Source organism: Etheostoma spectabile, chromosome 5, assembly GCF_008692095.1.
Source record: "Etheostoma spectabile isolate EspeVRDwgs_2016 chromosome 5, UIUC_Espe_1.0, whole genome shotgun sequence".
Classification (NCBI taxonomy): domain Eukaryota; kingdom Metazoa; phylum Chordata; class Actinopteri; order Perciformes; family Percidae; genus Etheostoma; species Etheostoma spectabile.
Window position 1 is genome coordinate 1,884,166 of NC_045737.1, and position 14,054 is coordinate 1,898,219.

Here is a 14,054-nt window from a genome sequence, read left to right on the forward strand (position 1 = left end):
CTTGTGCTTTGGCATGTTACGTGGAACACACAGGCCCCATTAGACAACACTGCAAGCTGCTACAGTTTGCATGTTGTGCCGCACCACAAGTTGCAAAACACAACTGACTACAGGAGTCATTTAGCTCAGACCTGCGGAGTACACATACAGTAGTTGGTGGCGTTTGAGGTCGGATCCTGTTCTCACCACAAACAAACCGCTGGCTGCATACTGTTACTATTTACATGAGCTAGGGATTTTTGCATGAAAACCAGCATTTTTAATTCAACCAAGTGTCCTGTATCATAAATACATCTCTGGAAATTTGTAGCAAAGCAAACCGTTTGATTGGTTGGAAATTCAGCAAATGAGGATTTAAATTTGGGTTAGACCTCCTGCCTCAAGTCACGTCCTTGGGTGTAATTATTACAAAAGATAATTCTGTAAGTTGCTCCCAAAATGTGAAACCAATCATTGAAAAGACCAGTAGAAAATGTAACAGTTGGTTACAAAGAGATCTGTCAGTAAGAGAGAGGAGTCTACTCTGCAAAGCTGAAGGCATCCCAAGGCTTACTTTTTGTATGTTGCTCACCCCTTAACTGTTGAGAATGCAACTGCGAAAAAAAATTGACAAACTTTTGTTTATTTTTTTATGGAGAAGAAAAACACACTTTGTCAAGAAATCTGTTATAATGATTAGTACAGCTTGCAGAGGTTTAGACTTTCTAGATTTAACAACATTAAACTCACATTTAAAATGAACTGGTTAAGACAGATCATGAAAAGCATTAAATCATATGGAATTTCACAGCCAATCCTATGTTTTTGAAAATAGTTGGCCTAAAATTAGTTTTACAATGCAACTATTGTAAAAATCCCCATTAAATTATCAAATTTTCCCAAGCACTCTCTATTGCCTTGGTCTCTTTTATAAAAACAAAACTTCTCTCCCCACAAATATAACTGGTTCAACAGTGATACTACATGGGTCAGTCAGCTGCTCAACTCAGAAGGTCACTTTATAAGTTTCAAATACCAGTACATCCAAAGGAGAATGCTATTGTTTTTTATGCCATTCCAGGGTCCCTGATGTTGCTGAGAGGCTCAAAGTTGAATATCCCTGTTGTAATCTTTATTGATTTGGGTGAATCTGAAGTCAGTAAATTGTGTTTTTCTAAAAATATAAATAGACTAATTTACGGTGGGCCTGAAGGTCAAAACCCAAAAACCTTTCACAAAACAACATTTCACAACACATTTCAGCATTTCACAAAACACAACAGCAAAAGCAAAAAACAAAATGACATTTGGTGAGACCCAAATCAGAATGGAATAGTAGATATTGAACAATGATTCCTCTTCGCTCATTGGATGCACTAGCCGTCAGTCTATGACAAATGGAAGTTCTCCTTTTTTCCTTTGGATTTAACTTTTTTAGACCCAACTTTTTTGGGTATTTTAGGCCTTTATTTATTTATTTGGGACAGCTTAGATTTGAAAGGGGTAAGAGAGGGGGAATGACATGCAGCAAAGAGCCACAGGTCGGAGTCAAATCATATATTTACAGTGTACGTGTTGTGTGTGTGTGTGTGTGTGTGTGTGTGTGTGTGTGTGTGTGTGTGTGTGTGTGTGTGTGTGTGGTGTGTGTGTGTGTGTGTGTGTGTGTGTGTGACTGACAGTCAGTGCATCCAATTAGCGAAGAGCAATCATTGTTCAATCTACTATTCCTTTCTGGTTTGGGTCCCACCAAATGTCATTTGTGTTTTTTGCTGTTGTGTTTTGTGAGATGTTGTTTTTGTTTGTGTTTATTGATATGTTGAAATGTTTTGTGAAATGTTAAAGTGTTAAAATGTTGTTTTGTGAAATGTTGTTTTGTGAAGTATTGCTTTATTTTCTGAAATGTTTTTGTGGTCTGACCTTCAGGGCCACCGTACTAATTAGAGCTTCATTCCAATTAGATATTGTATCAACACCATACATTAAATTCTTTTGGGAAAAATATTTCTTGGCAAAAGGTCTGGAGTTTAGCGCTTAAATATATATATAAAAATACTAACAAAGTGAGAGAACTTTTTTGTACAAATTAATTAATAGATCTTGCTAAAGTTTATCTTAAGAGGTTTAAAAATGGCATTGCTACTGTTTGCTCCTTTTGCTCTAACATGCCCAAAACTGCTCTGCATCTGTTTTGGAATTGTGCTCATACTGTGAAGTTTAGGTCTAATGTCCTTTTTCCCATTCAAGAACATTGTTGATTTCTCCTTCACCTATCACTTATTTCATATGGGTTTTAGTTGTGTGTGGTTAATTCAGTGTTCATAGTTATCTGTAGATTTATTGGTGTTACCATAACTGAGACCGTGGTGGGGATGGATGGCCTCTTAGCAGTGAGATGGTGTATTTTGCCGAATAAATAGCTAGGACATTGGTACCTCTGTTTCCTAAGTGAATATATCCACACACACACACATGTACACTGTAAATATATGATTTGACTCCGACCTGCGGCTCTTTGCTGCATGTCATTCCCCCTCTCTTCCCCTTTCAAATCTAAGCTGTCCCATATAAAAATAAAAATACTAAATACCCCAAAAACTAATCTAAAAAAGTTAAATCCAAAGGAAAAAAGGAGAACTTCCGTTTTGTCACAGACTGACAGCCAGTGCATCCAATTAGCGAAGAGGAATCGTTGTTCAATATCTACTATTCCTTTCTGGTTTGGGTCCCACCTAATGTCATTTTGTTTTTTGCTGTTGTGTCTTGTGAGATGTTGTTTATTTTGTGTTTTTTGATATGTTAAAATGTTGTTTTGTGAAATCTTGTTTTGTTAAATATTGTTTTGTTTTCTGAAATGTTTTTTGTGGTCTGACCTTCAGGGCCACCGTACTAATTAGAGCTTCGTTCCGATTAGATATCGTATCAACACCAATTATTAAATTCTTTTGGGAAAAATTTGCAGAAAATAGTCAAAAATAGGCAAAAAGTCTGGAGTTTAGTGCTTAAATATCTTTTAACCAACAAAGTGAGAGAAGTTTTTTGTACAAATTAATTAATGGATCCTGCTAAAGTTTATTTTAAGAGGTTTAAAAATGACATTGCTACTGTTTGCTCCTTTTGCTCTAACATGCCCAAAACTGCTCTGCATCTGTTTTGGAATTGTGCTCATACTGTGAAGTTTAGGTCTAATGTCCTTTTTCCCATTCAAGAACATTGTTGATTTCTCCTTCACCTATCACTTATTTCATATGGGTTTTAGTTGTGTGTGGTTAATTCAGTGTTCATAGTTATCTGTAGATTTATTGGTGTTACCATAACTGAGACCGTGGTGGGGATGGATGGCCTCTTAGCAGTGAGATGGTGTATTTTGCCGAATAAATAGCTAGGACATTGGTACCTCTGTTTCCTAAGTGAATATATCCACACACACACACATGTACACTGTAAATATATGATTTGACTCCGACCTGCGGCTCTTTGCTGCATGTCATTCCCCCTCTCTTCCCCTTTCAAATCTAAGCTGTCCCATATAAAAATAAAAATACTAAATACCCCAAAAACTAATCTAAAAAAGTTAAATCCAAAGGAAAAAAGGAGAACTTCCGTTTTGTCACAGACTGACAGTCAGTGCATCCAATTAGCGAAGAGGAATCGTTGTTCAATATCTACTATTCCTTTCTGGTTTGGGTCCCACCAAATGTCATTTTGTTTTTTGCTGTTGTGTCTTGTGAGATGTTGTTTATTTTGTGTTTTTTGATATGTTAAAATGTTGTTTTGTGAAATCTTGTTTTGTTAAATATTGTTTTGTTTTCTGAAATGTTTTTTGTGGTCTGACCTTCAGGGCCACCGTACTAATTAGAGCTTCGTTCCGATTAGATATCGTATCAACACCAATTATTAAATTCTTTTGGGAAAAATTTGCAGAAAATAGTCAAAAATAGGCAAAAAGTCTGGAGTTTAGTGCTTAAATATCTTTTAACCAACAAAGTGAGAGAAGTTTTTTGTACAAATTAATTAATGGATCCTGCTAAAGTTTATTTTAAGAGGTTTAAAAATGACATTGCTACTGTTTGCTCCTTTTGCTCTAACATGCCCAAAACTGCTCTGCATCTGTTTTGGAATTGTGCTCATACTGTGAAGTTTAGGTCTAATGTCCTTTTTCCCATTCAAGAACATTGTTGATGTATCCTTTGCCCATCAAAAATGTGCTTCTTGGTTTCTATGACTTCAGAAAGAAGGAGGATAATCATTATTTTAATCTTATTTTTCTTCTTGTCAGATTCCGCATTCATAAATGCAGGGTCTGATTATCATTTAGATAATATCAGACCCTTTTCCAATGTTAAATGCATAAAAACTGTATCATTGTACTCTTCTGTGGTCTAAAAATATTGTATAATGGAAATTGTGTACTATTTAGGTTGTTAACCCTTGTGTTGTCTTCCCGCCGACGTGCAAATGTTTGTTTTTCTGAGTCAAAATTTCAAATAAAAAACCTTTTATCATCCTACTTTTTTGGTCGTCTTTTTCAATCCTTTTGTGTCTTTCCCCCGATGTTTTTGTCACTTTTTCAACGTTTCAATGTCTGTCGACTTTTTCTAAGCCTTTTGAAATTGTGTGTTTTTCCCCCCAAATTTTTTAAGCTTTATTTTTTAAAACTTTTGTCACTTTTTTGACATTTTAGTCACTTTGTTTGGCATTTTTTTCACATTTTTGTCACTTTTTTTATACACTTGTTAACAGTTGAGTCACTTTTGACAATTTTTTTTTTTTTTTTTTTTTTACATTTGTCACACACACAAGTTCTTTTATCAATTATTCTTTTCTCCAAATGCTAAAAAATTGAAAAAACAACAACACCAGAATTCAATGAAAGTAGCGTTATTGGGAACCATTCACTTTACTTTTTTGGACAATTATTTTGAAAGAAATCCTAATTTCTGATGTAGAAACTTTTTGGAAGACAACAGGAGGGTTAAATGTGGGTGGCTTCATTGTTGAGCTACATATATTTCCACTAGCAATGACATGACTTCTGTGTTGTTTTTGTAAGATTTTCTTGTAATATAGTGATATTGCAATTGCCCAACGACGCTGTTCAACAGTCCTCTATAACCGGAACCCTTGTTTTTACTTAAACGTTCCTCCCGGAATGGTTATTTCGTAGTACATGCTGCAAGCTGTTAGTGGGAGGTAAATAGTGTTCAACATGGCTGAGGTAAGCTAATGATGATAAACCTTATTTATTGTACGTCAGTTGTATGTGAACAATGTATTCTTAATGTCACATTTTATTCGTGTTTTCTATGAGTTTTTCTGGTTGAAAAAACAGGTAGAGGAAAGTTGGCCAGCGTCAGCCTGATAGCTCACTGGTCAGTCGGTAACGTTAACTTGACGGGTAACGTTAACGTAATGTTTACTAGTGACGTTAGTAACGTTAGTTGTATTATTGCTAACAAGCTAGGGTAATTATAAAACTCATATGCGCCATTGTCGGCAACGTGTTTTACTTATTTTAACGAGGAGCGGAGCTGCGTAGTTAGCCTATATCGGCTAACGCTAGTTCGATTTGAGAAGTATTTTGAATGTTGTGTTCTCGAATCTGACTACACAGCTGAACCACAGACCAACTCACTGGCTCCAGGGGAGGGAATAATAAGGCTTTGGGTACATTTTGGGAGTTTCTCTCCAGACAGTACCGTGATGGAAACGCTAGTGAGTGACAGTGGTGTGGTGCAATGATACTCTATTATACTCTACTCATTTTTATTTTTTATTTTTTTTAACCTTTATTTATCCAGGTAAACTGTTTGAGAACCAATTCTCATTTACAAACAGGCAACAAATATCAGGCATAAATTCAATTTTCATGATAGTAACTTTATAGTACATTAGAACAATTCCAGTAATCTTCACAAGCAGAAGTGCGACTTGTCATAGTAGAAAAGGCACAGGTGTTTATGACAATGGCAATGTTCTGTCTGCTCTGTCCCAGTAGTCATGACAGTGTTAAGGCTGGGTTATGCTTCCGCGTTGAATCGACCCCCGCAGACCCCTCTGCGTCGCTGTGAACCCCTCTCCGAGCCCATAGCGTGACATGCACCTCCCAAAATGTGTAACTTCGCGTAGAGGCGACGCAGACCGCTAGGTTTGTGATTGGTCAACTCGTCCTGTGTGTTGATAGTCTGTGTTTCAAGCAGCCTACTGTGGGGTGTAGCCATAGAGGTCGACCGATTAATCGGCCAATGCCGACTGTGTAAAAATTGCCAAAAATCTGCATTATATCAATGAAATAACCGAGTATATCAAGCCGATTAATAGGCAGGCGCACCTGCGGGCAGCCTAGTGTTGTTGTTGTTTTGGAACACATGTTCGATGCACGCTGCCCCTAGAGTCAGTTACCAGCAGAGTAGAAACAGGTTGGAGATATAAAGGCTCAGATCAAAGAGAATAGCGCAATGATTAGCAGCTTGGTAAAAGCTCTGGAGTTTAATGCAGCAGAACTCAAAGAATGTAAAAGTAAAGTGGTTAAATTAGAAGAGAATTGCTGGAAAAAGAGATTAAGGACCTCAAAGAAAGGCTGAACATTAAAGGTACAGTAGGAGGTGGAACTTAAGAATAAACGGCATGAAAGAAATGACAAATGAAAACACAAGAGAGGAGGTGATTAACCAACTGAAGAAGGTGGCTCCATTCTGGGCACTGAAGATGGAGATGGTAGACACAACTCATCGAGTGGGGAGAAAGGAGGAGAAGAGAACACGACAGGTGATTATCCAGTTTGTGAAACTGCAAAACAGAGATGGGATCTAGAGGATGACAAAGGAGTTGGAAGCGGGGGTTTGTTTCTCTGAAGATTTAACCATAGCTGAGAACTCTGTTTCCTGCACATAGACTAATTTGTGGCGGTGCGCCACACAATCAACACCGGCCGCCACACATTGCGTTTTATTATTATTTTTTTTCTAATGCTATTTGTTCAGCTGCATTTCCTTTCCCTGCTCTCCTTTGTCTCTCTGTCACTCCACACACACACAGCTCCGGCCCTCCATGCACACAGTGTCTGTCTCCATGAAAACAGTGTGGCCAACTTAGCGACTTTGCCGCTAGACTTGGAGACTTGTCAGACTCCCTTTGTGACTTTTTATCACAAAAGCGACTAGTGACAACCCTGGCGACTTCCTATGTGTGTAAAAAAAAAAAAAAAAAGTTGCCAGGAGTGTCCAGCAAGCGCGGAAGGTATTTCTCTCCTGTGGCCGCCAAAACCGTCACCTCTCTGAATCTGTTTTGTGAGGAGCAGCCCCTCCCCTCCCCGTGGTGTGCATGGGGGTAGAAAGGGGAGAAGAGACAGGGTGCGGGGGCCAGTGTAGATAGGAGAGACATCGGGACGAGACCCCCCCCCCCCCCCCCCCCCGGCACAACTTGCTTCTTAATCTGTGGGAACACTGGAGAAACGGGCAAGATAAGCTTTATGGCCGCAGATACAAGAAACGACGAGGGCCGGGAAGAAGGCTTACTTTCGCAGGCCCTTTGGATTCATTAATGGGCAGAAGATTTAGGAGAAACACGGACATGGGACACAACAGGTCATATAAGAGACTTTAAACAAGTGAGGGGGAAAGAAATTGTTTATGATGAGGAACCTCTGGGCTGAGAGGGCACTTAAAAGAGGTTAGTTCTATACTTTGTTAAAAAAAAAAAAAAAGTTTTCTGTTACAAGGTTAAGGCGTTTATTGGCTCTGGCTTTAGTTTATGTTCTTCCTTGAGTCAGACTTCTTTCCTGTCTTGAAATGTAAGAGGTCTAAAGGACATTGTAAAGCACAAAGCTATTTTTTTGTTTTGTAGGGACTTAAAGCACATTGCATATTTTTTACTCATTCATGCAAAGAGGACACATCTTTTTGGAAAAAACAGTGGGGAGACGAGATATAATTTTCTCATGGCAGCAATAGTTCTGGGGGTGTGGCAATATATCTCTGTGGATTTCCAGGGGAGGTAGTAACATCTAAAGTGGATGAAGATGGTCATTGGTTAGCTGTGGTAGTGATTTTAGAAAGAGAATTTGCTATTTTAATTAATAGCTATGGGTTCAATAAGATTAGTCAAAAGAACTCTTGGAATGCTGACTGAAATTATTGCAGATCATAACAAAATGTATGGTAGAAGGTAGGGCTGCACAATTAATCAAATTTTAATCACGATCACGATTTTGACTTCTCACGATCAAATTTGCGTGATCGAGCGATTATTTTTTTTAAAGCGTCATTTCATAGAACGCTCCGGGTTTTTTGCAAAGCCAATCTACCGCTACTACCGTCTGCTCATGAGCCAGTCAGACTAGTTCACTGCACCCCGTGCATCTTAGCTTCAAGATGTAGACAGTCCCAGAGGACAGAGTAACGGGAGGAAAACTCAACCGATAGCAGTCGGTTATACGTTGGCATCAAGGTTTACCAGTTTGCCAGTAAACGCAACATTTGTCCCGTCTGTTGTTTTTCAGACAACAGCAGTGAGCAGTGCTAGTCGGTGCTATAGCGTCTGTTAGCTGTTAGCTCCTCTAGGGGCGCTAATGTCCTCGCATCCGCTGCAATGCTGTTTATATGGATATGGTTTAATTTTGCGTTACGTGACCCATTTCTTCTGTAAAGCCGTGAAAATCAAAATTAATCGTCAAAATAATCGTGATTATCATTTTGGCCATAATCGTGCAGCCCTAGTAGAAGGTTTACACTAATAGGTGGGGATTTTTATATGGTAAGGGATGAGTGGTCTGATAGGTGTCCATCAACTTACAATGACTTCCACTATAACTCTGTTCTGAAGGAATTCATACAGGTTAATTCACTTATTGACATTTGGAGAGAAAAAAAACCTTTTTATGGATGGATGGATAGATGGGGGGATAGATAGATATTGATCCCAAAAAAATGTGAAATTCTGGTGTTACAGCAGCAAAATCAGTCACACAGCACAGGATATAAATGAAATACTAGGATACAATATACATGAAATAATAATCATAATAATAAAAATAATAGGAATAAAATATGACAAATATTTGAATATATACAGGATGGTAAAGCAAAATGTGCAACTGCTTGAATAGTATGCTAAACTGTAATTAAACCAATTGTGCAGGTTACACTTTGTGGTGTCTCAGAGTCTTGCCTAGCACCCAGTGATGATGTGTTAAAGAGTTTAATTGCCTGTAGTAGGAATGATTTCCTGTAGCGGTCCATGTGACATTGAAGCTGTCGGATTCTCTTAGAGAAGCTGCTCTCTGTTGGACCAGTGTGGGGTGGAGAGAGTGGTTCGGGGTTATCCATGATAGATAACAGTTTGTTCAGTGACCTCCTCTCCACAACAATGTCTGCATTCTTGCTCAGAAAGAGGAGCTGATCAACATGAGTGCTCCTTTTTGATGTGACAATGTCTCCAGCAGTTGTGAAGACTCTTTGGGCTGAGACGCTAGTACCTGGGATACAAAGGTTTGTATCCCAGGTATCTTTTTGCCAGCTTGCCCAGGAAAGGATTGACTCGCTCATGTGATTTCCACCAACTTAGTGGATCTTCTGTGAGTGACAGTGGTTTGACCTCCTGGTAGCCTTTCTCTGTTGGGGCTCCAACATCACCATAAGTCTGACCAAGTAAGTCTGTTAGCCCACATGACTTCCTCATCTTGGCTAGTCTGGGTTCTTCTTCAGTATAGCCGGTTCCTCCTGAAGCTCCTGGACATCCGGCTCAGAGATGGTCTGCTGTAGAACACACACACACACACACACACACACACACACACACACACACACACACACACACACACACACACACACACACACACACACACACACACACACACACACACACACACGGAGAGAATAAATATGTACTGTATCTTAAGTATGCAGAAAATGTTGTTTCTCTTTGGTAATTTATAGTTAATTTGTCTTAATTTATAGTTAATTTGTCTTAATTTACCAATATGACTACAATATTAGTAGAGAGTGACATGTGGGTTAAAAAATATTCTGCTTCTTATTTAAATGTTTGATTACCTGAAGGATTACTGCCTCAGCAACCACTCTGGCAAAGGTTTGCTGTCTCTCCTCTGGGGACAAGAATGGCAAGGTTTTAAACCGGGGGTGAAGGGATGATGCTTTGTAGAGGGTGTTCTTTTTTGCTGCTCTGGCTTATCTCTTTTTAAGATCTTGACTGATGCTTTTTTTGATCCCTCTGATCAGCGCTTTGTCCCTAATGGTGTCCTGTGTGTAATGCAACAACGTGTTACGAGTGACAGAGTAGGATTCTTTTCCTCAGACATCACAGTGGTTGCCACTTTCGTCAACTTCAATGCCCGGACAATTTCTTCAGCGTTGCCAATATCAGACTCAGTCAATGTGAAGACATCTGTGCTACTCTTTCTTACTTCTGGAGACAACCGCGCTGCACAAACGGCAAGCTGCTGTTCAAGAAACAGCAGTAGCATTTCATAAGCACTGTTCCATCTCGTGCTGACATCAGTTTATTGGTCGGGAGCTGTTTGTTCTCCAAAGTGTGGTGTGCCACCGTGCCTCTGTTGAAAAAGCCAGTTATTTGCCTTACTGTGCCCATGAGCCTGGCCAATGTTGGAAGATTTAACGCCTGCTGCTATGGCAGATTCAGCGTGTGCGCAAAACTTGACGTGGAAGTGCTAACTAAACGGCTACGGCTGTATTAGAAGTGTTGTTGTGACAACCACTAAGTATTTGTCTGCAATCCCCCATTGCCGTGCTGCATTTTGCAGAAGTTGAGCAATGTTCGCCCCGGTGTGACTTTCGTGTACTGCTCTACAGGTGCTGGTCATATAACAGTATATAATAATATACATATTATATTCATTCACTAGCATGGACCATGCCACAACCATGTGTTAGTTAAAGATTTAATGAATGTGCTGATGAACATTATGAATGTGCAAAATTGATGTGGATGTCGTCTGATGGCTGGTCTGGGAGGATGTGTGATGACCGAGTGGAGGCGACTCAGAGTGGTGGTTCCGTCTCAGAAGCAGTTTTCGCCTGAATAGGTTACAGACCCCCAAAAGTGTCAGATTGTGTAGAACTGAGTTGTGCGTGGGCTTGACAGAGATTGTTGAGATTGTTTGTGAATGTAAGATTGGTATGCCTGGGATGACCAGCGGCCTGGGAACTGAATGGTTTGGTGGGAGATGCATGATCTGGCGGCTGTGGATGCTGCGCCGATGCGGAAAGAGTGGCTTGAATAACGTTTGGGTGATATGGCTGAAATGCAGAGAATGCTGTTCAGCTGTTTCTGAAACCAGAGTCAAGTGGCCATTTTGGAATAGTGAAAAGTGGGTGTTGTGGAGATGCCTTGGCGGCGTACCTGGAACCGATGTATTTGATTGGTGGTGAAGTAGGAGCTGAGGTGGAAGACAATGGGAAGGAAACTTCTAAGTGTGACGGAAGAGGGCGCGCTGCGCCGAGGAGAGTGCACGGCCTCCACAGGAGGAAGGCTGATTACAAGGAGAGGGTAGACGCCAATCCCTGGTGGCTCCGATTTCCCAACCTTACAGACTGAGGGGAAGAAGTCTGAGAGCCGCAGAGGCCGCTGGGAGCCACCGAAGCCGCTTGGAGCCGGGGATCGTTTGGCAGAGGAGTAGAGATCCGGGCGAAGTCAAGGCATGGTGACCGCCAACCGCAATCGGCAGCATTGAGACATATGACGGGATCCGACTGCTGCGGCGTGACTGAAAAATGCCCTGTTTCGAAGATTGTCATACAGATTGTTGTTGACATCAGGTTAGCGTAGCTATAGCTCCGGATCCATGACTGAGAGCTGGAACGCTGACCCTTTCGCGTCAAGCAATCGGAGACACAAGCCTGGCTGCGCAGTAGGGTTGCACGATATTGAAAAAAAATTTATATTGCGATATTGATAATGAATATTGCGATATCGATATTAATTTCGATATTTTTAAACATATGTAAAATTACAAAAGTTATGGGAAAACGCATAAAAATAGATTAATAACAATTAAAACAAATTTTTACAACACAAGGTTTATTTCAAGAGTCATATTGGACTGGTACAACATGAATAAATAAATAATAACCATGTCTACTACAGAACAGGACATGTTTTACTGGTTGTACAGTATAAAATAAATAAATGAGCGTGTTTATAGAACAGAAAATGTTAGAAAAAATAAAATGAATCTAAAAAACCAAAAAGAAAATGTCAAGAGAAACAGGGCCCATCAACAACCGTGCATCCGCCTTTAGAAGGCAATTTGCACTTTCCCCGGCAACTCACAGGTAGACTACAGATTGCAAGTCAAAAAGACGAGCATGTCAACTATAGCTGGTTTAAGACGTGAACGATGAGCCGTCACAATGTTTCCCCCTGTACTAAATATTCTCTCTGATGGGAAACTAGTTGCAGGAATACACAGATACTTTCTTGCCAGCTTGCTCAAAGTGGGGTAGCTCACTTTGTGACACTTCCACCAGGCTAAGGGATCATTTTCGCTGTCAATGGAGGGGGTGAGGAGGTAGCTGTTGAGCTCAGCTGTGACGGCATCATCTACCAGAACCTGTACAGTTGGTGTGGTAGTGCTGTTCTTCAGCAGACTCCCCAACGACCTCTTGGCCTTTTTTGGTGGGGCTGGGACTGTCTGATCCTGGGGCTCAGTCACAGTCAGTGGCGCTGTTCTGAAAGACCACAGAATAAAAACAAATAATACATTTGGCCTAGTAAATTTGAACTTGACATTTTTTGTATCCACCATGATTTACACCACTGTATTTACATCACTCATGATTTACTTTCAAAAAAATATTTTTCCAAAAACATTTACCTTTCTTGCGATTTCTTTCATCTCTGATTGTACCCTGGTCGTGAAAATTGGGACGCGCTCCACACTGACATATTTGGTTTTAAATCGTGGATCCACAAAGGATGCCATGTCCAGCAGATCTTCTGTGGCCTGATCCCACTTGGCATTCAGGTACTGGAGGACCTTTGATTTGATGGACTGGGTATGCTCAGTCTCCTCTTCATCTCGAATCAGAGCTTGAGTGTTCAGAAGATGGAGGACTGGTTTTACAGAAGATACGCTGATGTAGCTCTCCCCCGACAGTGCATCAGTGAAGTCCTGCAGGGGAGAAAGGGCCTTGTTTATGGATTCGAGAACGTCAATGTCCTGCCATGTCGGTACCAAGTGCCTGTGGTTCTTGTCGGCCGAGAGAACCGAAGCCACCGCCTTCTGCTGCTCCAGCACCCTTTCAATCATGTGCTGCTTGGATCCCCATCTGGTTTGGCATTCTGTAACCAGTGCATGCTGTGGAAGGTTGAGCTCCTTCTGTGCCTCCTGTCAAAGCTCTCCTCTTCTTCCAGCTGTGAGAAAAGTGGCCCACGATCTTTTTGCACAGCTTTGTAGCCTTGTCAATGCGAGCATCATCTTTAATTGCGTTTTCTAAAGATAAAATTAAGTAAAGACAAAATCTAAATATTAATATATTATTTTTAACACCAAGTCATCACCAGTGGTGGAGGAAGTATTCAGATCCGTTACTTAAGTAAAAGTATGAATACCACACTGTAGAATTACTCTGTTAGAAGTAAAAGTCCTGCAAAAACATGCAAGTATATCATCAGGTAAATATATATAAAGTAAGTATTAAAGTAAAAGTACTCAAAGCTGAAAAAAAAAACTAGTACTGATCACATTTTAGAAAGTGTAAATACTTGTGTGTTTAATGGTCTAATCATTTCAGCTGGACTTATAGGCCGGTATATGGCTGTGTGTAGTTACATTTATAATAAAACATTTTATTTTATAAACTGTTTTGTGTGCAAAAAAATCTAAATTTGAAAAGTAACAAGTAACTAAAGTGGAGTAAAAAGTGGCATGAAAAGACTCAAGTAAAGTACAATTAACTCAACATAGTACAGTACTTGAGTAAGTCTACTTAGTTAAATTCCACCACTGGTCATCACTCAAGGCATAATACATGTAGGACTGTAGTCAAGACGACCTTTGTCGAGTCCAAGACAAGTCCAAGACCAGGACTAGTCGAGTC

At 40.1% G+C, this 14,054-nt stretch overlaps 1 protein-coding gene across 5 annotated transcripts in view; it reads left to right on the forward strand.

Moving 5' to 3' along the window:
- Positions 1 to 268: 268 nt before the first annotated feature.
- LOC116689042 (golgin subfamily A member 7) overlaps positions 269 to 14,054 on the forward strand; it is a 45,442-nt gene continuing 31,656 nt past the window's right edge. For 4 of the 5 annotated variants that reach the window (XM_032515341.1, XM_032515342.1, XM_032515345.1 and 1 more), the window contains exons 1-2: positions 269 to 272; positions 5,178 to 5,194. In XM_032515341.1, the coding sequence (XP_032371232.1) occupies position 272; positions 5,178 to 5,194 (18 nt within the window). In that variant the 5' untranslated portion in view covers positions 269 to 271. Of the gene's footprint in view, positions 273 to 5,104; positions 5,195 to 14,054 lie in introns of those variants that run through there. The other variant, XM_032515343.1, reaches the window with a different exon arrangement.